At 50.4% G+C, this 25,653-nt stretch overlaps 1 protein-coding gene across 6 annotated transcripts; it reads left to right on the plus strand.

Annotated features, from left to right (window-relative positions):
- Positions 1–95: 95 nt before the first annotated feature.
- On the plus strand, positions 96–25,591 carry DNAJC4 (DnaJ heat shock protein family (Hsp40) member C4). Of its 6 annotated transcripts, none has more exons than XM_044448630.1 (8): positions 96–175; positions 1,187–1,265; positions 6,982–7,129; positions 8,729–8,828; positions 20,357–20,565; positions 21,426–21,593; positions 24,295–24,381; positions 25,229–25,591. In XM_044448630.1, exons 3-8 carry the CDS (start codon positions 7,035–7,037, stop codon positions 25,380–25,382), a joined length of 813 nt encoding a protein of 270 aa, XP_044304565.1. In that variant the 5' UTR covers positions 96–175; positions 1,187–1,265; positions 6,982–7,034; the 3' UTR covers positions 25,383–25,591. The 6 variants fall into 6 exon arrangements, with proteins under 6 accessions (XP_044304565.1, XP_044304568.1, XP_044304566.1 ...); XM_044448631.1 differs by having other exon boundaries at positions 132–168; XM_044448632.1 differs by lacking the exon at positions 96–175 and adding an exon at positions 577–599.
- The last annotated feature ends 62 nt before the right edge of the window (positions 25,592–25,653 follow it).

Genomic DNA, 25,653 nt, shown 5'->3' on the forward strand with positions numbered 1-25,653 from the left:
TGGGAATTGTAGGACTTCGGGCCTAAGCGGAACCATACTGATTGAGGCCAAAGCTGATTGGGTAGGTACCCAGATGACGCCCTTTTTATTCCGCCTTTTCCGGTAGGAGGCTTAATGAGGTCGGCGAAGCGAAGGTGGTGGCAGTAAAATGGCGGTCGTGACCCGCGGGTGAGCTGTAAGTTTCTATGGCAACCGTCGTGTCCCCACCATGGCCACTCCTCTTTTCTTCCTGTCAGCCCCCCTCCATTTTTTTTTGGCAGTCTTTGGCCCTTTTTAATGGCGGCCCCTCATTGTGCCACCTATTTCCACAATACTCTATAGCACGGTTGCCCCGCTGCTACGTTTGCCTCACCGTTAACTGCTTCTCCTTCCTCCCCCCAAAGCTGTGTCTGGTGCCGGTGTCGCTCCCATTTTGCTACCTTAAATATATCTGACGACTCTCTCAGGGTTCCCCCCTTCATATGTTGACTCCCTTCCCCGCCTAGTTAATTGGTACTGGCTGATTTATGTATTAATTATATGCATGCTCTGCCTTTTTTTTCGTGCAAGAAACCTGAGATGGCATCCTTTCCATTTTACCAGCACAACAACCTTGTGAGGTAGGTTAGGCAGAGAGTCAGTGTCAAGCCAAAGTTCATGGCCAAGTGGAGATTTGGACCCGGGTCTCCCAAATCCCAGTCGAAACTTAACTATTATGCCACACTGGCTCGCTATAATTGTTTAATTGCTTGTTCTATTTATAGTCTGCTTTTTTGTGCAAGGTATCCAAGATGGTTTACATAACCCTTTCCCTCTCTCTTCTCCTCCTCCTCTGTTCTACCCTTCTTCTTCCTATTCTACCCTGACAGCAACCCTGTGGGGTAGATTAAATTGAGAGTCAGTGATAGTCACCCATGTACTTCATGGACTAATGGAGACCACAAGTCTCCACTCTGTGCTGGTTTATCATAGATATTGGACCATATGTAACAGTGAGAGCCAGACCCCAGAGGTTTGGTGGTGGGAAGATCAGCCCACCAATCTGTGACTGGCTGGGGCTGTAAATACAAACTGCTTCATCTCCTACAGCCTACAGGTGGTGATGGTGATGGTGGTGATAATGGTAAAGGCAGTAAAGAATAGAACTCATATTGATTATGTCAGTGAGTCAAATTATACTCAGTTCAAAAGCCTCTTTTGGTTCTAGATGATAGCATCGAATAAGAACAGGATGGGACTTAAAGGCTGCCTTATACCCAGCGTCACACTCTGTCTCCCCTTGTGAGGTAGGTCACTGGATTTTTTTTGTAACTATGCACCAAAATGGCATTTGAATTAAATATTTGTTCATCTTCCCCTCTCAAGTAGGCCTGGCCTAGAGATGAGAGAGATCCAATAGCCTAACCACCCCGTTGGCCTCACCTCCTTTAAGCTTTGGGGAGGAAAGCCAGGAAGTGAATGTAGTAAAAGAAACAATATGATTGTCCTGTTATGTATCTTGACAGCCAAACAGTAACCCAGCTCGGTAAACTGCTGGCAGCAGGCTTGTGATGACTCTCTGGAGTGCTGTACAAACAGCAGCAACCAGAGGTGTGGAGGCCCTTCTAGGGGAAGCCGCATGTCTGTGGGTGAGTCCCAGCCCTGCCTCTTGGGCAGGGCTGGAGGCTGCATTAGCTCTTCCATTAAGCTCCTGTTTGTGATGATAATGGTGTTTATGATGCCCCCCCACCTTCTTAGCCAAGGAAGCCTTCCAGCATTAAAGCCAGCTGCACTTTGTATCTGTCACGAGCCCTTATAGGGCAAGGCTGTTCCTTTCTTCAGAGCAGAAGGCAGAATTATAAAGTTAGACGTGCCCTTGTAGGCCGTTTCTTTCAACCACCTTCTCAGTCCAGAGAAACCGGAGCTCAGGTATTCCCAACAGATGCCTGTCCAGCCTCTGCTTGAAGACCACCAGTGAGGGAGAGCCCAGCTACTGACTAGGACATTGGGCTGCATTGTCAAGAACTTTTCCTTTAATGCTTAACCCAAATCTTTCTTCCTGTAGGAGTAGATCTAGGCTTGCTTTCTGGATCCCTAGAGAAAACAAATCTTTAGCTTGAAGGTGTTCCATTTTGATTTGGGGCAGGAGGACTCACATTGCTAATTAGGCACGAGGCTCCCAGAACTAGCCATATCACTACCGAGAAGGTAAAATTTCTGTGGGTTTGCTGGGGTTCTGCAGGGCAAGGTGGTGGGCCTTCATCTAAAAATAAAGGAAGCAGCCTATATAAATCTTTCATCTTTATATTGCTGACATGTTGGAAAAGCATGTGAAAGGCACCTGTAGTTCAGTCTCTGGCATCTCCAGCTAGGCCCAGTAAAATCTTCTACACTAGTCCAGGTGGTCAGCGCTGGACTAGTGACTTCTAGATAAACCCTTCAGGCTCTCACCTGGGTCCATGCAGGTGGGCAGGCATCTGTTGAAGTACTTCAGGGTTGATGAGTTGTTCGTGCTTGTCTGCAGGATTCAGTCCTCTGTCTTTGGCTAACTCACTCTTCCTTGCTCATGCAGATGATATGTACAGGTACAGTACCATGAAGACCCTTTCTGGGGAGGGGATTAAATGCAGCATGAAGTGGGTAGCTTAAACATTAGGAGCATGCTCAAGTACGTCTCCGGCAAGGTTTTGAGTCTGTATGTGTTTTACAGTGGTCACCCACTCAAAATATTCCTTCCCCTTCCTTCTCTTTATATACGTTCTATTCTAAGCCTTGGTTGCTTGAGCTTCTTTGGTCTTTAGTTCCTACAGTCTACTTAGCTATGGATGTTCTTCCTGGGGCAAGACTAACCTGCCCTAGTTTAATAGGTGTCACCTTCTTCTGAGTAATAGGATTACTGTGAACAGAACATTCCAGTTCACAGGTGCCTTGTTTACTTGTAAAAAAAACTTAACGGGGTGGGGAAAGAGAGGACTAGTTCTAGCAATAAAGCTGTAGATGGATTGGTTCCCATTTGCTTTGCTGAGCCAAAGGAATGGTGAGCTTTTAAACATGAGCTGCTGCCTCTGTATGAGCCACTCTAATTAGCATTACTTTTGATTAGTGTTATAAAAGTTGCTTATAGGGGTTGGGAGCCCCAGGCATAATTCCAAACAGTTTGTGAGATGCCTTTCAGTTGAAATTGCTCCTTGGAGAGGTGGTGAGTAAATTGTTCCAAATATTTTGTTTTTGCCTTTGCCAACAAGTAAGCTCATTTCCCCAAATCCTCCCATTTCCCAGATTTCCAATTTATTTGCCCCGTGTAAACATAATTCTTAATCATGGTTTGTTTTCCTTATCCATGCTTCAGTGCGGTGTTCTAAGTACCCATAATTAAGGGTTAGCTACAAACAAGGATTACAATGTGAAAAGGTGTTTTTGCACTAACTGTGATTATGCTTTCACTGTTGTGATTTGTAGTGTTAGTCGCTGACACGCTATCCTTTGCACAAACAAAAGTTGATTGTGAGAGTGGCAGCAAACCACTATCAAGAGTTGCTAATTATGACATTGGACTTTTATCCTGCCCCATATTAGCCAAAAGGTTGCTGGATGGGACCATGTTGACACTCATTTTTGTGCTTTTTCTTCCATGACCATTCATTTTACTGTCCACGCCCTTGACTTTTCTAGTTTTACTCTACCAGCTGCATTCCTTGTTGGGGAATGCTAGGAGTTGTAGAGCATTTCTGTGTCTAAACATGTATAGGATTATGCCCAAAGAGATGGAAAGAGGACTAAAAGATGCTTGACGTTAAATGGCTTCCTTTTATTTCATGAAAGACACATTTAATTTTATATTGGCAGCTAAGAGTTTTGGGCTGTTCCTGGACCAGGCTTTTATTGTATAATCCTTTTCAATCTCAGAATTTTAGCAGTTCCAGACACCTTCCACTTGGATGCCTCATATGTTTGTATATTGCTTCTTCCATCTTTTTTCTTTCCACAGTGGAAATCACTTAGGATAGAAATGACAGAATAACTACACAAAGCCATTTGAATGGTAGTGCCAGGAGCTGTTCATCTGGAAGTCTCCTTGAAGTTTTCGAGCATCTGCTGGGGTGCTTATGTATTTCGTTGTGTCCATGCATTACTTAAAAGGCTAAAAGATCAACTGTAGCTAGATAACTGAACAAAACTGCCATGTTCCTAAGCAGGCATCCTCTCTGAATATCGAATGTTAGGGAAAGGCATTGTGTGTGCACATGTGTACTTTTGTCGGTATCCGTTTCTTTCATGCCCTGCTTGTGCACTTTTTAGAAGCACCTAAGTGGCTTCTTAGAACAGAGTGCAGGGCAAGGAACTTTTGTGCAATTATGGTATGTTGTTAATGAGTTATTTAGATAATGTTGCAATACTCCAGTTTTGCATCTGTATTTTCAGAGCACTCCCCTCCATATTTTTTTGAATGGGAAAAATGGAGTATTCTTTTCAAAAGCATTGTTTCCGCCTGGATATGTGTGCTATTCTGCTACGGAATGGCTTCACCTAGCGGTCATTGTGTGGATAAGACTGAGAGGTAAGACTGAGAGGTGGAGGACAATTATGTACCTTGTCTTGAGTCCTTCGAAAGGAAGAAGGTGGGATATAAATATATTAAATACATAAATAAAAGCAGGACAGGCAAGGCTTTTTGTGTATAGCTCAGATCTCAATTCCGCAATGAAGCCAGAAGATACAGCAATTAACAGACTCGTGTGGAGAAGCTCTTTGTTTTGAGACCCAGTGATGTATTTAGAAGTGCAGGAGCTCATTGGGACCACGTTCACGCTTGCATCCCTAAGAGAGGAAGCATAACAGCCTCTTCATTCACGTCAGAACAACTGCCTTCCTAGGCATAGTTACCTAGGGGGCAAGTTCCCCGTGGAACTTGCTTCTAGCTGTGAACATTCACCTTCTAAACACACTGAGCTTTAATAAAGGAACTCAGGTGGATGAAAAATGCCAGTGGCTGTGCTGGCTGGGGATGATGGGATCTGTAGTCCAGCACATCTCGAGGGCATCAGGCTGCAGCAGAAAGGTTTGATTTTATTTAATATTACTTTTATATCCTGTTTTTCCCCCCTTCTCAAGCAATCCAAAGGAGGAAGGACAGAAAATAATCCCAACTAATTAAGCCTGGTCTTTTCAAATAAAAGACATAGTTGAATGTAAGCTGCAGGTGGCAAGTGCCATCCCATAGAAGAATCCTGTAGAATCCTTCCTCACAAATAGGAAGACATAGCTTTCCAAGATGCTGAGAGGAATGCATGTTTCCTCTTGAAGCAGGAAGTCGGTTTCTTGTGTACAGATATACCTAGGCATGTATTTGACCAATAGGTTGAGGAAAGGTGAGTCTTCTTTTTAAATGCGGTTGCAGCCTTATGTTGATTTGAGAAGGTTCTACACATAATGGTGGCCTGAACGTAATTTTAAATAAAATAAGGTTACAGTCTTATGTGTGTTTAATAAAAGGAAGTCCTACAACTCTCAGCTATGCTGAATGGGGAATGCTGGAACTGTTTTTTTTGGGGGGGGGAGGTTTAAGTGCTATGTATAGGATAGCTCCCTAACTAGAGTACTACTGCTCCTTCAGGTCTCGCTCTATTCAAAGTGCAGCCACTTGTCAACCAAGCAAGGTTGCCACTGCTTGCAAAGCACCTTCAGTTGGCCTTCTGGGAACTCTTCGCTTGGCCTCCTTTTATCTGTTTGTTTGCGGGGTTTTGTCCTGGTTAACGGTGTAGAATTGATTTAGTGGACTCTGCTCCGTAATGAGCCAGATGGTGTTTTTGCAAACTCCAAAACAAGGACAAACAAACAGCTACTGGTGCTGAGCTGGCAGAAGAGAGCAGGGGAGGAGATGGACAGGAGGTGGATGTATGAAGTCGCGGGGAAGCAGCTGGAGGTCTTGCACTCCATGGGCCAAAGAGTGGGCTAGCTGGAAATAAGTATCAAGCTGGGTGGAAAGAATCGATCTAAGGAATCTTCACTCATCCCCAAATCCCTGACAAAATGGAAATGGCCTTGGGTGTCTGTGCAGTGAGAGCAGGGAAGCTGGCTGTAGCCGTGGAGAGCATGCCACAACCGCGGGGCCATCCTGGCAAAGGCACTGCTCTGTGTACAGAGCCACTGTCCTTGGAGCAGGGCGTGAGGCGAGGGGGAGGGTGGTGGCCATATCAACAGACAAACTGATGGATAGGGACGCCGATGGAAAAGTGACATCCTTGATCATTTCTGACTCTAGACTAAGGTGATGCCAATGATCTGTTTGCCCCGGGCTTTTCAAAGTCAGCCCATGCGACAGCCGTGTTCTTCGGAGGTTTGTTGTGCGTCTGACAGATGTGAAGCCATGTTCCCCTGAGTGGCACTTGATGGGCCCTGTGAGCACCCACGACCAGCTGGCAGGCTGTGGGCCAGATAGGCAGATCAGAGGAGATGGGCCAGCCAGTGTTTCCTTCTGCCCGGCATCCCGGTGGGCACATGTATGCTCTGAATGTGTGCAGCGCAATATAAAGTCTTGCAGCTGGCGCCAGGAATTAGTGCAGTTGGGCAGGAGCTGTACCCTGCAAGCCATGGTTTGCTGCTGCCATCTTGAGACAATCTCCCACCTTGTGGATAAAAGGATAAGACTGGGGAGACCCCACATCTACCCCCTGAGCCTTGACTCTCACTGGGGGCCCCTGGGCGAGTCACTCTTGGCTTAACCCATCTCGCAGGGTGGTTGTGAAGATACAGCTGGCGGAGGGGAGAGAAACATGCATACTGTTCACTGGAGGATAGGCTGGGGCAAGATTTAAGTGTGGTAAATAATGGCAATAGGAACCTGGGTTAGAAACCAATAGAGGGTAGCCGGCTCCTGGTTCCTGTTAAAAATAGCAAAAATACTGTTCCTGCTTAAGGGATACCGTGAGGGCTACTGTGTGTGAAGTGCTGTGAACCAACAAGGAGCATTGCTACATGCAAACTGTTTAAATCCTGACGGCTTCCCTCTTCTTTCCTTGATAGGTCCATGCCTCCTTCCTAGGACCAGGGCCCAGCATTTGGCAGGAGGAGCGAATATGGCCCTCGCCTTTCCCTCTTTCCTCTGCCGTTCCTGCCAGCAGTGCCGCAGTGCCAGGCACCACCGGGCCTTTTCTACCACCCACTGCAGCTGGTGAGTGCCCTTACCTTGCAGGCCCGTTCAGGCTGTCAGGGACTCAAACCAGGAAGCATGTGACTTTAGCTTGCAACTCGAGTGCCTTCTTGATCTTCAGATCTCTGAAGAAAGGTGTGCAAAATTGCCTCTCGGCACTTGGCAGCAGAACAAAAGCCTCTGGGTTGGCTGGACCGGTCATGAATCCTGAGGACTTGGTCTTCTGCTCCTTCAGGGTCCCATCAACAGAACTGTTGGATGCTGGGTTAGCAAGCACTGGATCCAGTATTTTAGATTTATATCCCACTTGTTTTTCTTTTTTAAAGCCCTCAAAGCAGCATGCATCATTCTCTCCCCACTGTCAATCTTATCCCAATCTGCAAAAGCGACCTTGTGAGGTAGGTCGGGCTGAGTCTGTGACTCATCCAGAGACACCTGGTTGACTCCATGGCTGAGCGGGGACTGGAACCCAGACCGCTTGAGGCCCAGCCCCACCCCTTACACCGCATTGTCTCTCACAGCCCTCACCAGCCCCAGCACAAGTGATTGCCCCCTCTCATTTCTGCGGCGCGTTAAGCACCTTTTCTGAGGCCGTCTTCAGTGGCAAAGAAGCTGCCAATCGTAAACCTGCCGGCTCCCCAGGGTCACACCTGTCTTAGCTTTCTAAAACATTATGTACTCTGGCTGAATTATCACAATTCATTCCCAAAGCACAAGGCAAGTGCAGGAGAAAATAGAATAGGGTGGTGAGAAAAACATGCCCCCTTCTGTTGGCAGCTTGCCCCTTTCTGAGCTTTATCAATAACAGTGAAGACGCTTTGGCTGGCAGGTTTTGGGGATACCACGCACACAGCGGCTGCATCTTACATGTGCTCTTTTCAGCCCTGTTGTTGACAAATCTCTTGTTCTTCTTTCTCCCTCCCCCCGTCTTCCTCTCTCTTTCCAGACACACACACACACACACACACACGGAGTAAGGGAAAAAAATGGGCTTTCTTTCATGTAGTTTGCCTGGTTATTATTCTTGAGTCTTGCATAGAGGGATGAAACAATCACGTGTCACTTCCCAGTGCTGTCCTTCGTCTGTTTGCTGCTTGGGGTATTTCCCTAGGCAACGTTTTCCACTTCGCAAAATGGTCCGTATGGGTATCATTGCACCACAGATCTGTCTGGTCCCGCAGTCCATTTTCTGATAGCAGCCAGCCAGGTGGCCTGTGACAAGCTCCCAAGCAGATCACGTCTCCTCCGGCTGTTGCTGATCACCAGCATCTGCTGCTCGGAGGTAGACTGCTCCTGTTCATGGAGGTTTGCAAGCTGTATCCTTGCGTTATCCCTGTGGGATAGGTAAACACCCAACCCCCGCATATGACAATGATCCATAGCTTAGACGGCAGCTGCTGGAGGTTGTTTTCACTATGTATGCTTGTTCTTTAATCCTCCAGTTGTTTGGGGCTGTGGCCCCCAGAATTCCTGCCCAGTGCCCATGTGGGCTATGGATGTTGGGAGTTGAATTCCAAAATATTGGGAGGGAACCAGGCTGGGCTCAGATGGCCTACCAGGCCCCCTCCAATGTTACAGTTCTGTGTCATCAGAATAACCGTAGTCGCATCCTCGTCACAGGTCACCAGCCAGAAACAGCAGCTACTATGAGCTGCTGGGAGTGAAACAGGACGCCACCCCGAAGGAGATCAAGCAGGCCTTCTTCAGCAAGTCGAAGAAGGTACCAAGTGAAGCGCTTGCGTGGGGACTGTTTGGCTGGGCTTGGGGGCTGGGGGGGACTGCTCGAGGGAGGGAGGGAGGGAGCAGCGCGCTCCAGAGCTGGCAAGGGGGGCAAGCGCAAGGCCGGCTGATTCGCTCACAGGCCTGCTGAGGAAGAAGGGGCTTGTTTGCAGCTGCTTTTTCATTGGCCCATGGAGTTAACTGCATGTTGCAGACAAACCGGAATCCAGCTGTCGTAAAAACAGGACAGGACAAATGCCAGACAGCAGATTATAGAAAGCAAGCAAGCCCAGATTCTCAAGGACCTTGACTTCTACAGATGGAGGAAGCAGCCAGGAGAAGGTGCAGTTCCCCTTCGGGGTCTCCCGAGGCCTGTGCCCCCTTTTCCCTAACCACCGTAGGTTTTCCAGCCTGAGGGCTCATGGAGCGATGGCAGGAAAAACTGGAATGTCCTGGATGGGTGGAGCCCAACTAAGGTTCAAGTACGTTGTAAAACGCAAGGTACCAAACCTAACTAAACCTTCCTTTCATCCTGGACCATAGGGGTCAAGTGTTCTGGACCTTTGCTTCCTCCCCCTTCTTTCCTGAAGAGGGCAGTGTTGGGCCAGAGGAATGCTGGGTGGATTTCCCTGAAGAAAATTGGTGTGTTTTGCAGAAATGTGTTCAGTGGAATCCTCCTTAGGCTTTTGGATACTTCTGGAGAGGCCTTTATTGGGCAGTCTCCTGGATTCAGGCACAGAATTTTCCATGGAGTTCCGACATTCTCCTCTTCCGTTCATAATCCTCCTGCACCTTCCCAACACTTCTTCCATTTTTACTCTTAGCGCAAAGTATCTGATAGGGAAGACAAGACTGAATATCTGTGTGGCTGTTCTGTCTTTACTTTCTTAATGGATTTTCTGTGGCAGGAATAACGTTGGAAGAAGTGGGGGGGCACGGAGAAGTTGTAAGAGGAAGACCAGTGTGCCTAATGCCCCCCCCCCCCACCAAAAAACAATTCTGTGAGTTCGGCTGGGTGGTGGGATTATAAATCTTCCTGTGGAAGCAGCCTAGGAGCTGTCCACCTCAGACTGTGGGCTGTGCATGGGTGTATACATGAGAGCAAGACACTTCACATTTCATGGTACGCCATGGATTTTAACTTCTGAAGGACTGAGCATGAACTGGTTCATGCAGCCCATTTGCTTCGCCTTTTGTATCAGGGTGTACGCAAATCAGCAAGCGGCACTGGAACATCACTTTCTGTTCTCTCCAAGTTCACGACTATCCTCCCCAACTCACCGGGACTTATAAGCCAACTTAAGGTCAAGTTTCCTGTCCTGATCTGCTTGGGAGCAGTTAACCACGATCTCTGGATTGGACAGAACAATGCTTAATTGTGGCTTCCTTGTCTGGTGACCCACTCCAGTGAAAAGAGGTGCAAATGTTTGCACGAGAATGCTGCTTGTACACATTATAGTTTTGTAAGCCAAGATTTGCAACTTGCCCTGATGTGCGAATGGAACCAGAGACGGAGAGGCAGCCTGTGTTTAATAACAAACAGCCATTCGTACTGCCAGCACAGATGCAGCTCAGAACTCTCTCCGCCATAGAGCCGCTGAGGGCTGTCACCGTGCTGGAGGCCGTCTGGGGCTGGCAGTCTGCTCTGGGCACGTCTGGCTAAGACCAGAATGCATTCTAGCATCACTCTGCAGAGGGCCATGGGAGTATGAAGTTGCCAGTGTCCAGGGTGCCCTGAACTTTACCCTCTTGAATAGGATCTGAAGGGGCTTGGTGTCAGTTCCTTCCTCCTCCTGAGTCACAAGTGGGGTGGCCCCACTTGGTATTTCTGACAGCTTGCTCAGGCGCCACTGAGGAGTGAGCAGAAGCCGCTCAGTGCCGGGGGAGTTACTGGGATCCTTCAGATGTGCGGTCGCCAGAACTTTTGCATGCTGGTTCATAATCCCCCTCGCTTGTTGCTTTAACTTCCAGCATGGATGAGGTAGGAGCAGTCGCATTTCCTGCAATAGTTTGTTTGATTTCAGAGTGAGTGGTGTGTGGGAAGGTGGAGACTGCTAGATTACTGGGACAAAGTGTTTTAAGCCAGTTTTGCTCACAACTAAGCCTGTTGAAGAAGGACTCTGGATTATCTCTGTCAGTGCCACAGAGGCCTGCAACAAGGTAGAGAACTGCTTTTCAGGCATGGCATAATTCTTTTTGTCCACAGTCACATGCACCAAGCAAGTAGAGAATTTAGCTGCAGGCACAAAATGCCGCAAATTAAAATACGAGGCTTCCTAAAGTTTAAGACTTTAACTTTAAGGGTAATGTCTGGGTTTTTGGGCAGTTACTCCTGGGACTGGGAATGATTTTTTTATCCACTTCATCGTGCTCTGCCTTTCACCTCTCTGGATCAAATTGCTTTCCCTTTGTCTTCCAGTCCAAAATGCTAGGAAATTTGCAAAAAAAAAATGTCATTGCAAACGGATGGTATTGTGCAAGTTAAGAACACAAGTACTGAGCTGGCTTAGGCTATGGCCCATCAAGTTCATCTTCCCGTCCGGCCACCTCAGTGGGAGGCCCATTTAATTCCCTTCCCCATCTTCCCCAGCATCTTTATAGGCTCTGAAGTTAAAGGCCTGCAGCCCCCAAGACCAGAGGCCTTGGGGAGCCTTCTGCTCTGTGTATTTGCCCCAGTCTCCTGTTCAAGCCTTTCCTACAGGTGGCTGTCACTGCGGTTTGCGGAGGAGAGCGGCATTGTTCAGAGATGCAGTTCTTTTCATCTGTCTTGAATACCCCACCAATCAGCCTCACGGATGACCCATCGGGTTCTAGTACTGTGAGAGAGGGGGGAAAGCCTGCTCACGTGTAGCACACTAGCAGTTCTGCAGTGCCACATGTTAGGCGCCTTTCATTTGGGCTTTTCTCTGGAGGGGCGAAGCAGGTAATGCAGGACTCCGAGCGCTGCAGCAGCTCCTGCAGCACACCCGGTTCGGGCTTGTTTCTGCCACTGCACGGAGCGGCACATTGGAGACAGGCCTGGGGCTGCATGCGCTCCGTGGACACTCGCACCATCTGCATGCAGCTGTTGCAGTGCCGGTGCCTGTGCAGGAAGCAGCACCCTGGCCCAGAGCCCACCCTCCCCCCACTCCCCCACAAAGCGTCACTGAGGCCCCGCTCTTTCATGGCTAGCTTCCACGCAGTGCTTGGCCCTCCCAGCTTGTGGTCAAGGGGATGGCGCTCAGCCATCCAAGGTCAGCCCCCACCGGCTGCATCGGCGGTGGGAGAAGGTGATGTGCTTCAGGACGAAGCTCTCCGGCCAGTAAGGGGAGGGGTGTCGAACCAAGCTCTTCCCACGCTGGGGTGCAATGTGACAAGTCAGGGGTGGAGGGGACGGCTTCCCTGTTGGAATCCGAGGACTGGAGGGGAAACCTCTTGGACAGTCGGCCCTGGTGTAGGGGCTCGCCCTTCTTTTAACTGGTTGGATTGCCACAAAAACTGTCTTGGGTTCCTCACAAGCAGAAAGGCAGGATGTAATCGCATTAAATAAACCAGCAGCAGAAAATGTCCACCTGGTTTCCCCAAGCCAAGGAGGTAAAGCACGATGCCACACACCCCCTGTCCTCCGCCCCATACGGTCACCCTTTCCTTGACTCTCTCCCAGGAGAACCCCTGCTCTCATTCCAGTGCGTCGCATGGCCCGGAGCTCGGCCACCATTTCTGAGGGAAGGGTTGCCTGCTGTTGGCTAGCTCCCTGCTGCTTGCCTCCCCAGCCTCAGCTGCCTTGGAGGGCTGCCCAGAAATCTCAGCCTCAGAAATCTTTTTATCCTTTTGGCCGACCGGCTGGCCGGTTGGAAGAGCTGCTCTGTCCGGGCCAATATGGCACTTCTGGGCTTGCTTCTCCCACACAGGCAGGGAAGGTCTTCGCCCGAGTGAGAGTGGTGGTGTCGAAACTCCGCCTCGCAGCACCATGTCTGATCAATCTTTAACCAGGGCCCTTTCCCTCTTTCTTTTTTTCTCTGGCTTACCTCAGCCCCAGTAGATTTTTAACATGAGGTTATCCATTAGGGGCACGTTCTCCTTCCTTAGCCAGCTCCCCGCCCACCCTGACCTCCTGTTCTCTCCTCGGCCCTCTTTTAGTGTCTCCTTCACAGCACATGTTGGTCGGGCAAGTCAGGCCAGCAGGAGAGACGATACTGGAAAATGATCAGGACAGACCAAATATTGTACAATTGGGGGTGTTTCAGGAACTGTTGCAAAACCATCAGAGCTGGTTGGAGGCCGGGGACAAACTCCTCAGGCTTGGGAAACAGCATCTTCTGTATTTGTTAATTCTCCCTGCTCCCCAGATTTGTAATATAGAAGCCTTCACTTCTCTCAAAAATAATCTGTTCATCAGGCTGAAGATTCTTAAATGGAACCCATTCATTCTTGTGCATAATATTTGTAAACAGGCTCTTAGGCAGAAACAACAAAAATTTGGTTGGTTTGGGTCACAGTAGAAATGAAGCCAGAATCCACAAGATGCAGAATGTAGAGGGAGAGATTTATTAACTGAGATCAGAAGTGATCAATTAATTAATTTTCATGATATCCCTATATTTGTACGATGGTCTTTTCTTTTCCATACTTTATTCTGCTTTTGCCACTTTTAATGGAATGATGCCAAGAACCACCAGTGACCCCAGGAATTACTACCCTGCTGGGTTTGAGGCTTTCTTCAGGCATTGTCAAACGTCTTTGTCACCCAAAGGCCTAGAAATGTTGTTTTTGCCAAAAGGAAGATGAAGTGGTTTGCGAAGCTGCTTTCCACATCCAGCGCCACACGCTGCAAAGAATTGTGGCATGCGTCGCCCAGGTTCTAGGAGAAGAGGTGAGGCATGGCAAAGAGTATAGAGTGAACATTTATTAACAATATGAAAGGACATCAGTGGAATAAGAGAGGTCTGAGAACGGCTATGGGGATAGGCAGCTCAGACAACTTGATGCCCACCGTCTTTAGGAAAGGACCCTGGGGAGGTGTGGTTGTGCTCCGGACTTCTGTGCATGATGCAGTGCAGGCTGCAGGACGGCAGGAAGGTGAGGACTCGCAACCCATCACGACAGCTTCCCGCCTCGGTTCCGGCCGCTTGCTTACCCTGCAGGGGAAGCCCCCCTGGGCCTGGGGGTGGCAGCGGCTCCCCCCTGGAGGAGTTAAAGCCCGCGACGCTGTGCACGCACATGTCCTTTCCCTGTGTGCCGGGCTTCCCGTGAACGCCAGCCAAGCCCTGCCTGTTTGCTCTGCAGCGCTGTTCCACAGAACCACAGCCTGCAAGGTAAACACAGAAGGAACCCCTGCCTGACAATGCTGTGCAGGGACAGGAAAGGAGGTTACCCAGTCTTCCAGGTTAAATTGTGGGGCAAGGAATGGTACACCGTATTCCTGTAAGCCATATATATACCCCCACCTTTTCCCTTCCAGGGGAGCCAAGGCAGCTTGCAGCATCCTCCTCTCCGTTTCACCCTCACAACCACCCTGCAGGTAGTCTAGGAACTGCAGGTGCGCATTATGGGGCCGCAGGCAGGCAGGCAGGCAGGCGGCTGTGTGGATCGACATGGGCAAGCTGGTTCGAGTAGTTCCAGTTCCGCCCAGAGCAGGCTCTTTCATTGCCTTTTCCAGGCCAAGCCCTCTTCGAGCCTGGGCATGGCAACAGGAACTCGGATGTTCTTGCTGGAAAATTCATTTCCTCCCTGCCACTGCAGGGAATGGGGAACGCTGAATGGGGAAGGAAATGGGGAGTTCTGCCTGGAGTGGCTGCTGGCATCATCAGCCTCTCTAATAAAAAGAGCTGGAGCTGTAACTCTGCTGGTTCCTCCAGCCAGTCGCAAAGCCTTTGCGTAGCCCTCTCGGTGTCGAGGACACCACTTCCATTCACACTTGGTTATTTATTTAGCTTTGGAACCACCCAAGGGACAAGTCCTGGTGAAACACGTGTCTGCCCCAAGCAAGAGACTGAATTATGCCACGCCTGGGAATGATGGGACCCACAGCCCCCGTCCCGTCTGTAGCATAGAAAGCTCCTTTGCCAGAGCTTTGGGCACCCTTGCAGTTACCACAGCCTCCATCTCCACTTTCCCTGGCCCCCAGGTAAGTATTTTCCTAGCCGAGGCAAGCAGAGGAGAAGCAGGGGTGGCAGGTGGCTTTAAGCCACCCGTGAACCCCTTGTTGGCTTGCCAATGACCTGAGCATTTGGGATCTCTTTCAGATTAGCTTCTGGGATGGTTATGCCTCCCTCACCAGGGCTGAACCCAGTGAAGGCTGCATGGGCTTAAGGGAATGGAGGCAAGCAGCATCCACCCCTTGGAGCTGCCGGCTTGGTCAGCAGAGCAGTTCCTTCCATTGATTTCCAGGCCCTTGAGCTGGAAATGGTGTCCTCCATGTCTTGATTCGGGAACCAGCCCTGCGGACAGCAGCCCGAGGGGGATCAGTCCCAGGAGGGCGCCTTGGGTGCTCCCAGTCCGCCATCTGCCAGGCCAGCTTGGCTCTGGCGGCTCAGTCCCTGGATGAGCTGGGTCTCGGGCTGTGCAAGCTGGTTTTGCTAGATTCACCACAGCGGATCCTTGATGGCAAGTCCAGGAGAGCATTTGGACCAGGGCAAGAGGCAGGAGGCCCCCAACCCTGGGAGCAAGGGCTCATTTGGGGAGCTCCCAGCCTCGTCCCAGGCATCTCTGGGAGGAGGGGACAGAATCTGGGTCACAGTGCGAGCCTTCTTGAGCTTGGCACATTCCTCCCGCCTTCCCCCCCCCCCCCACAGCTGTCCCAGCAGTTTTCAAGAGCAGAGAATAAGGTCTGCCTGTGCGTGCTTGACCCCTGCATGCAAGCCCTCACCTCTCCCTCCGGCCTCCTTGTTTTCTTACGTCAAATCGCTTAATTAACCATTAGGGAGGATTTATTGGCTTGTCAGGCCCAAGGGTGTTAAGTTAAACAGGGCTGTGTAGCATCCTTTCGTTTTTTTGCCTGGTAGAGGGAGGTAAGGGAAGTGGGAGCCGCCATCTCGCCTTTTAACTCCTTAGCATTCTGACAAACCGAACAACTTGCCAGGCATAACTGCTGGTGGGTTTCAGATGAGCGAGGTGTTGCTGGTCCCCCCCCCTTTCTCCTTCCCCCTCAAAGGGAGAAATGTCCAAGCAGTCTTGAATTTATGCAGCCCCCTTATCATTCCAGAACATCTGTCTATCAGCCAGGCTGGCCCTCTCCTAAGCGATGCCAACTTTTCACAGAAAGGTCACATATAGGGGTATTTGCTGCTGAGCACCCACTGTTCTCCAGTTGTTCTTTATCTCCCCCCCCCCCCCCCCACATTCAGCCATTGATGGCATGAGCCGCACGTCTCAGAAAGCAAGCAAGTTTGGTATTTGCAGTCATGCGTCGATTAATTCCTAATAAAAATAAACAGAAGCTGTAGATTAATTCCTAATAAAAATAAACAGAAGCTGTAAACAACTATTACGGAATAAGTTTTGCAAAAGCCGAACATCTAAATTAGGGCATGCTTCTTCAAGGTTTCAGTTTAAGAAAAGCCTGCAGTGCTTGGCTGTCTCGAGTTTAGAGAAGACTCCATGGACTAGGCAAGGAAAATGATAGAGGTTCTTGAAGCTATTTATGCTGGGGCAGAGTAGAGCGGGAGAAGTTGTTCTCTTTCTCTAGGAGTAGTAGAACTCAGGGTCATCCAATAAAAATGACAAGCAGCAGTTGAGGCCTGACATAGAGAAGACAAACACTTCATTCACAGACCGCTTGAAAATCCCTTGGGATCTCAGTGGACCATTTCGCAGACTTGATGCTTGGGTTCCTCTTGATGAAAGGACATGTTTAACTCATATTCTAATAACCATAGTCATGCCTTTAACCAGTAAATTAAAAAGAGGGGCCTCCTGGCAGGTGTTAATAAGGTTTGTGGAACCTCCAGGTTCTGAAACAGTCTAACTCTTGAGTATTGGAGAAAGGTTCTTTTCTCCAAGGTTTGTTCTTGTGTTTCCTAGAGGCATTCGAGCAACCAGTGTGAAAAACAGGCCTCGTATGTCCTCATCTTCAGGTTTCTGAGCTTCAGGCTTAGAACCAGACCAGACACTCTTGCCCCCTTTCCCTCATCTGGTAGATTCCCAGCTTTTCTGCCATTTCCCCCCATAAAAGGCTGAAATACTTCGCCCAATATTTAGTTCATAGCAATAAGAATTGTTGCTTTAATAAAATGACATTTCAGAACTCTGTTGCAAATACCCAAACATTTTAAACAGTCCCTGGGATAAGGAAGATTCTGCTTTTGGATAGTCCTGATCTTGGCGAGTTTCATAGCGACATAAAATGTGGAGCAAATTCTCTCTTACGTCCCGGTCCACTTTCCCTGCACGTCCATTTCCAAGTCTGTGAGTATTCTGTGGGAACTCATTTCAGCTGAAGGATTACCTCCTAGGAGAATATGTGCCGCATTCTAAATGCCCCCATTTCTTCCTGCACGAGAAAATTCCTTCTCCCCCCGCCCCCACCACCCTCTGATTCCATGGTTTTAACTGTGGGGCCATTTCAATTGCTTGTACTAAATGCTAAATTGGCCTGCTCGGCCCCTTGTGGTTTTTGTGGCACTGTTTTGGGTGCTGCTATGATGCTCTTGCTCCATCACGGCCAAGGCTGTAAATAACATGACAGTCTTTGGACTTGTTTTTAAAGTGACAGTATTGAGATCTGTAAAATGATGCTTGGTCTGGAGAAAGTGAATAGAAGGTCCCCCGCCCTGCCCCTAATTCTAGAATTTGAGCCAAGTGATAGGAGATTGCACAGCCGAAAGGAAGCTTGCTCGCTTGCGCTCTTTCTCTCTCTCACACACACACCCCTGGGGTAGCATACCTACCCATCCTGTCCCTTAGTCCAGCTTTCTCCAACATGGAGTTCATGAAACATTTTGGGCCGACTTCCCTCAGCCCCAACCGGCACAGTCAGTGCTCTGGAACTCTGGGAGTTGTAGTCCAGAACAGCGGGAAGATGTCTGGTAGGAAGGCTGTTCCAGCCTCTCTGCAGTGAAACATGCAAAAGCCATTTAACCACGAGGAGCTTCTCCGCAGCTGGGCAGGTGCTACAATGCACCAGCTACCTGGGAGGCAGGGCTGGTTGACTTGTCCTTCCTAGGGATGCGCAGTGCACCATGCACCAGGGATTGGGCCTGCCAGAAGTGCTTCGTGGACAGCGGACCCCGAGTGCAAGGGTGACGTGTTCCGATTTCTCAGGGGTCGGGACTGGGCCGTGTGCGTCCTGCTTCCTACATTCCTCTCCACATGGTCTCATCCATCTGCCATAATCATAACATTAGGCCTGTGCCATTAACCCAAGTTTATACCTAATCAGGCTTGTGACCAGCACCAAGCCGCTGTGCGTCTCCTGTTCGTTTCAGTGGGGCTCGTGCAGAGGCACTTCCTGGGTCCGTGTGTTAATGGAAGGCTGGACCAGCTGCTTCGGCTTCTGGCATTGGCTGACGCACCAGCTTCCCAGTGAGAAGCCGTTGCTTGTTTCCAGCCCTCCTCCCCATTTCCTTTGCATTTTGGCTGTGCAGTGAGTGGCTTTATCCTGCCTCTCTGATCAGGGAAACGCTGCGCCTTTGGCCCCAGCACAAGGCAGAGGTGGTGGGGTGGAGGGGGACGGCTTTGGTGCGGGATGCCTCCTTGTCGCCACCCGTAGCGCCCCGCTCTGGGATGGATGTCCCCGTGCGAATGCAGGGAGCAGCTCCAGGCCAGGGCTTCCACCGGCGGTCACAGTTTTTGGAACAAGCCATCAAGGCCCCTTCCTCCTCCTCTGGCAGGCCTCTGAGATCACCCTGCGAGGAGGCAGTGACAGCTCGGCCAGCTGGAAGCAGAGGTCACAAGGCCAGCACCCCCCCAGCGGCCAGGCGCAGGGGCTTGCCAAGCAGATCGCATTCATACGGATGAGCCTTCCCTTGAAGCCTCCCAGGGCACAGACCCTGTAAGGAGTGCCTGGGTGCCGTTATCCAGTCAGTAAGGATTGCTGGTATGTGCATAGCACATACATTTCAGCCGTTAAACCACCAGCATTTTCATAACAGATTTTGAGTGTCTCATGTCTGTTATGTTAGTAACCATTCACAACCATCTGGTCAGGTAGGCCAGCTTTGTTACATCCAACACTGCCACCACCCGCCGCCCCCAGCCAACCAGAGCAAAGATATTCACACAGGGCCCTATAACCGGGCTGGGCAAATTGTGGCCCTTCAGATGTTCAGGACTACAGCTCTCATCTACCCTAGCAAGCATAGCCTCTGGTGGGGGATCGTGGGAGCTGCAGGCGAAACCATCTGGAGAGCCGTCAGTGGCTCGCCCCTTCTTTCAGGAGAGTTCGTCCCCGGCAGAAGGAATTTTACCTGAGCATGTCCTCAGTTACAGATCATTCTTCTAGTCCTTGCACTAGACCAGCTCAGGCCCGCAGAGGCTGCAGTTGAGAATGAGAGCTCTGAGGCCCTCCAGTCTCATTTTTAGAGAAATCCTCGGCAGGATTTCTAATCCTTCCGAAGCCAAGAACTGCTTGAGAAGAAGCGTGTGCAACACTCCCGAGACCTAAAATGCCAGTACAGGGAGGCGGAATGCAACCGACATGAGGTTTTAGTTGGGTTCTTGGAAGGGGGCCTTCTTGGGATGCCCTAGCAGAGGCAGGGGGGCAATAAAGAGGGTGCTCCCTCGTATTCCTCACCCCCAGCCCTCTGCAATGGCTCCAGCGGGGAGCAAGTCCAGTCCGCTTGGTCCATTGATCTTCAAAGTAGACAGGCAGTTTAACAGGGGCCTGCAAACAGGCCTGGTGGATGTTCCCAGCAAGATGCCAAATTCCTGAGGCAGTTGAGACCTCTTCCTTCGCTCGGGTCCTCCCACAGCAGCCTTCCTCAACCTGGCTCCCTCCAGATGTGTTGGATAACAGTCCTCAGCATCCCTGGGAGGGGGATGGTAGGAGTTGGAGTCGGACACATCTGGAGGGAGCAAGGCAGTGGGAGGCGAGCCTGCAGCAGCTGCGCTAAGGGGCCTAACCTGCTGCCCTGTGGCTTTTCTCGCTGCCTTTGGAGGCGGCCGCGGTGGCAGTCCTGCCCAGCTTTTGTTCACCTTGCCCAGTGTTGTGCAGGAGAACTTCACAGCATCAAGGTTGCTCCAGTTGTGAACGCGCCTCTTCCAATGGGGCGGGGGACCCGCTGGAACGAGAGCAGGAGAGGCAGGCTCCATTTCAGATCTGCGCACTCCAGCGCTTTGTACGATACTGGCCAGTCTCTTGCCAGTCCTTTCCCATAATAACCTCTGGCATGGAATTTGCCCTTACCCCGCTGGCGCACTCTGGTTTGGCATTTCAGCGGAACTCTCCTCCACGGCCTCATTCTTGCTCAGGTGCTGCCGGTTCAGAGCCCGGCAGCGCCGACGTCAAATTGTTAGAAAAGCACATCCTCAGCAGAAAAGATGTCCTTGCAGCCTTGGATCTGTGGGGCTGGGGCTGCAAGCCCCCGCTTCTGATTCCTCTCCTCTCTCCAGCTTCATCCCGACAGCAACCCGGCCGACCCTGAGCTGCATAGCCAGTTTGTGAAGCTCAACGAGGCCTACCGGGTGCTGAGTAAGCAGAGCAGCCGGAAGCACTACGACAGCTCGCAAGCAGCTCATGATGCCTGGGCCCCCCCAGCCAGCCACAGCAGCAGCAGCAGCTCCAAGAGGAGCCCGTTCGGCTCTACCGACTTTGGGACAAGGTATGGACAGGGGCTCCCCTGAAGGACGAGGCCTCCTATCCGAGGCGCGGCTTCGCACCGGGGCTGTTTTGGTTCACCATTATCCCTCCGAGCCCTCGACATTAACGTGGCTGTTGGTGCACCAGTTGCTGGATGTCGCGCACACTCAGCAAAAAGCTGGATTGGACCGCGGTTGTGAGATGGGAGCCATCTAGCCTTGGTGTCCCCTCTCAGCAGAGGGTGGCCAGATGTTACTTGCAAAGCGGAGGTGATGGCCCACCACTGTCTCTTTGTCTCCTGCACTCCTGCAGCTCGTTTCCTTTACTCAAGTGCCAAATCACCATCCTTCAGTACATTAAAAATGTACAATGCAGACAGTTGTTCTTTGCACAAGTAACACTTTGGAGCCTTGAAGCAACCCAGAACAAGTCTGCCCCACCTCCTCTGCAACAGTCCACATTTTTTGAGTGGTGCCATGATGCGCATATGTATCGTGCACATCCCAGGCCTCGGGGTGATCCTCATTAAAGCAGATTTGCAGTCCCTGTGAGCACACTGGCCCACATTCGTCCCTCGCCCTTGTTTATGGCCATTGCCTGTCACGCACTGTAAGCTAGTGGAGGGCATTGACCCGTCTGCCTTTTCTCAGTTCTGCAAGATGCTGTGCAGGCCTGCTCGCGGCGCATAGATAATAATTGGAAGCTGCCGTGCCTTCCGAGCCCCAGCTTCCCAAACGCTTTGTCATGGCCTCCATTCCACATTTGAGAGGACACCGGGATGACTCATTCCACAAGGCGTAGCCCAACCGAAAGCCATCTGGGCCGGTCCTTTCCTCCCCAGACCCGGTCCCGCAATACACAAGTCCTTGTTCTTCCCCTCAGGAGCAAGTCGGAGCCTGGCGACAACACACGGTACTGGCAGCAATTCCACGGGCCCTTTCCATTTTCTGGCCCCGAGTGGCAGAAGAGGCACAGTCACAACAGAAGGCTGTTTGGCTACTGCGTGCTCTTCATGATGGGCAGTCTGGTGGTCCACTATGTTGCTTACAGGTACGGGCTGCCTCCTGTCCCCCCGCCTTGCCAGAAAGCGGCCCCAGAGTGCAGGTTGGAAGGTTCCATGTCCAAACTTCCTGGGGGGGGCGGGGGGGACAGTACTTCATGGAGTGCTAGTGCACTTGGCTCTGGGGGCATGGGCCATTCTGCTTTTGCCAACCCAGAGTAGGGGCAAAGAGCTGAGCAGGTCATCGAGGATCCTGTTGATTGTTGCTTTATTTAAAAGTATTTTTATCCCGCTTCTCAGCCGAAAAGGTTCCCAGAGTGACTTACGTGCACTCCATAAAATGAGAGAGTCCCTGCCCACAGACTTCCCATCTAAAAAGTCATGTCACATAAGGAAGAAGGGGAGGGAAGAAGGAAAATTAAGTCATCCTCGAGCTGGACTGGTTGATGGCAGTACTTCTCTTCCTTCTCTTTGTGTCTTCAGGCGATGCCCCCACTTCCTCTTTGCTTCAGTGACCCTTCAGCTGCTGATGTTTCAGCAAATGTTGCCCACATGCTTCCAGGTTTCCCCTTGCCACCTCGCCCCGAGATGTGGTCACATCCACTGTATGAGACGGGTGTGCCAGGGCTTGGGAGAGATTCGTGATGGACAGATGGATAAGGGGGAGGCAGTCCGCTGAGGGCTGCGACTTGCGAAGGCTGTGTTGCAGGAGAGATTGCTATGGATGTCATGCCTGCCTTGCAGTCTTCTCAGAGGCACTTGGCTGGTCCAGGCATTCACTAAAACTTTCTTGGCCCAGGACTTTTCCTGTGATCTAATCCTATCATCTAGCAACCTTTAAAACATGAAGCAACAGCCACCACACTAAGAAAAAAAATTACATATTTTAGCTTGTTCAACGTACACAAAAAACTTAACCATCAGCTCAGAGAAATGCGCTGTGTACCCTATTATTAATGCCAGAACAAAGACGAACAGTAGAACAGAGAGTCCAACAGTTTATCTTGAGAGATCTTTCCACAAGCTACTGGAAACATATGGGGGAGTTATATCCCTTTTATTGTGAGCTGCTTATCCAGCACATGGAGACCAGAGCGCATAAATGGTACACTGGTCTCCAACTTGCTTCATAAGCCTTGCCATTAATGCATCGTAAAAACTCGAAATTCTCCCAGGGTGCTGTTTCCTAGCACATGTGTAGGACATGATGCTTAGATTTTTATTCTTCCCTTCTTTTTCCACCTATCTGATCCTCAAAATAGCCCTGTAAGGAAGGTTAGTCCAAGAGAGCGGGAGGGAGCATAGCTGAGCAAGGAACAGAATCCTCCCATGCCCTGCTTTGCCAGCTATACTTCCATACTACACTTCTCAAGGCAGTGCTCTTAGAATATTATTTTCCAAAACTATCCCCAGAAATTTGCACTTCACTCAATTTTGCAATGGGCTCTCTAGTTAAGAACAGTGTATATTGGTGGAAATAACATTAAAATAAATATCGAGACAACTCTTTGGAAATAACAAGCATAGTAGGGCAAAATGGTATGCAAACATGCATGGATAAGGAGAAATGCACATACAGCGCGTATGATTTTCTTACATTTAGAGTATAATCAATTCACTATCCGAGACAAACTGAACTTCTGACTAGAAAAAACAGAGTTTTTGTCAAATTCTAGTTATACTTACATGAGTGTCATAAAAGGGAAGCCTCAGGCAGTGTTGCCTCTTGAACCCAGAAAGGGATGGTGACCCTCGTGTTGCTGTTTGGGGCTCAGGGCAGGACTCTTCCCTTGCAGCCATTCAGTCCTTGTGGCTCTAGAGGCCCTTGTGCTGCACTTGGCTGGTGCTGTTTTTTGGGGGGAGAGGTTGCCCCCCACCTCCTGTCTTAGCTTTTCCCTTAGGCAACACAGTCTGCCAACCAGGCAGTTCTAATTCTAATCCGTTGTCTAATTAGCCAGCCTTGATCAGGGGAGATTAATAGTGAGCAGCCTTTAATCAAGCCTAATGCAATTAAATGTGCCCACTTAAGTCTGAAGAGGGGAGGGGCATTTAAAGGGACAGCAGAGAAGGTGCAGCAGCAGCACCGGCACCGTCTGGTCGAGCCCCATGCCTGACTGGGGGGGTGAGCAAGGAGGTGCACCCTGCAGTGGCATCGCAGGGGCAGCCCTGCTGGTACCGCCCGGCACCCAGGAGGTCTCTCCCAAGCCCTTCATGCCAAGCTCCAGGGGCCTTTTCCTATCCCTCGAATATGTCACCAAGTGGGGAGGGCAGCATCGTGTGTTGAATTGCACCTGTGCCAAGCTGGGAGTGTGGAAGCTTTCCGCAGGCTCTCTGACAGAGAAGGGTCACGTCTGCTCACTCGTATCTGATCCTTTGAGCCGAGGATGCTGGGCACTGAGCCCCTAAAGCGAGCGCTCCGCTGCGGAGTTGTCCTCCCTCAGCTTAAACGCAGCTCAGCAGTTTGAGCCTTTGCAGTACTGCGGAAGTCAAGGGCCCGAAGGAGGAGGCGTGGCCTTTCTTTATGTTGCTGAGAAGGGCCAGGGCTCAGTTGGATTTAACGTTCTGCCCGGCCTTGCACCTTTTCCAGCAAGGGTGGGGGGGCAGGGGGAGGCAGGCGAAGGAGGCTGCGCCACACTGGATCCTCTGGGTCCCTTTGCACCTTAGCGACTTGTAAATGGGATGTCACCCCCTGTGCCAAAGTCTCTGCGACTTTTCTCTCACCTCTGCCCACCCTTCCCCATCTTCTCGCAGGAAGCTGGCAGAACTGCACAACCATTTTATGGATGAGAAGGATCGAATCATATCTGAGATCTATAACAAGAGCAAGGAACAAGCCCGGTATGGATTTATGGGGACGAACAGGGAGGTTGTCTTGCCTTTCCTTTCCTTTCCTTTCCTTTCCCTTCCCTTCCCGGTGTAGATCTTTCCTCCAGAGATAATGATGCGTCATCTGCATGCAATACTGTAAGCAAGCTTGGCTTCATTTATGCCATTTTTAAGTTCTTCCTGATTATAAAGAGAGGCAAGGAGTTCTGAAGCCTAACCTTTGTTCTCTATCCATTTCCCTCCCACTGCCTTTTTATGGCTATGGGGAGTATAATTTTATGGTTGCGTGAATTTCTGAGATTGTTTTTTGCACCCAGTACCAAAGTCCAGGGCTTTTCTCCATGGACTAGAATGTGTGCCACTCTCAATTGTTTAGGAGAGAGATATCCGATCATTGATTATTGGTAAAATAGTTGATTCTGTGTGCAGAGCATTGGCAATTAGGTGGAAGTGGACTTCCATTTCAAAGGATGCATGAGGGAGCATTGGTGCTCTGGCTGGGATGGAAATAAACCTCTTCTCCTGGGAGCCGATTCTTTCTTAGCTTATTCATGGAATGACAGTTCCTAAGACTCCCTAGAGAGAAAGGACGATAGCTAAAGTACTTTAGGGTAGTTGAAGTACATTTATTAAGGGATGATGGTTGACGTACCTTTACCTGTGCACGAAAGCTATAATTTAGGGCCGAAAACGGTGGCATTGCTCTGCGTGGCACCTGTGCAAATGTACAGAGCGCGGTGCTAAGCTCAGTTCTGATCCTGGGGAGGCTCCTGTTTCAGTGCTACGGAGCCTGGAAGTCAGGTCGCTTGCCCTGATGGAGATCCGGTGCTCACCCTGCAGCCTTTGCGCTTGCCCCTAGGTCCATGGGCTTTCAGGAGCAGCAGGAGCTGTTGCGGCAGAAGCGTGCTGAATGGGCCCAGCGGTACCACAAGCAGCCCGGGCAGTTCACCGGAATGACCGGGACCTCGGACTCTGTGAAGGACCCAGCTCCTGCCACCTCCACAGCCAAGTAGAGCCGAGATGGCATCCAAATCCCAAGTCCTGGATGTTCCGTTTCAGCCGCTGTGGGCTGCCGAAGCGGATGCTCGGGGAGCAAGCATGTTTCTCTGCGTGCAGGGTGCTGCTGGCTGTCGTCGCTCCCACAGCCCCTTCACTTGCTGTTATTTCCGGTAGAGTTGCAGGCTTCCTGCAATAAACAGTCCCCTGCTTTCTTGATGACCCACTTTTGGTGCCACAATCCCCCTCCGTTTCCTTCTACTTCAACCTCCCCGGCCAGGAGTCAGG

Source organism: Varanus komodoensis, unplaced genomic scaffold (assembly GCF_004798865.1).
Source record: "Varanus komodoensis strain SLA01 unplaced genomic scaffold, ASM479886v1 scaffold55, whole genome shotgun sequence".
Classification (NCBI taxonomy): Eukaryota; Metazoa; Chordata; class Lepidosauria; order Squamata; family Varanidae; genus Varanus; species Varanus komodoensis.

What these genes read in the sequence shown, in the direction of transcription:
- DNAJC4 (XM_044448630.1), top strand. Translation starts at nt 7,035, where the DNA reads ATGGCCCTCGCCTTTCCCTCTTTCCTCTGCCGTTCCTGCCAGCAGTGC. An exon ending in TCTACCGACTTTGGGACAAG is followed by an intron (nt 20,566 to 21,425) that starts GTATGGACAGGG and finishes TCTTCCCCTCAG; the next exon opens with GAGCAAGTCGGAGCCTGGCG. An exon ending in AAGAGCAAGGAACAAGCCCG is followed by an intron (nt 24,382 to 25,228) that starts GTATGGATTTAT and finishes GCTTGCCCCTAG; the next exon opens with GTCCATGGGCTTTCAGGAGC.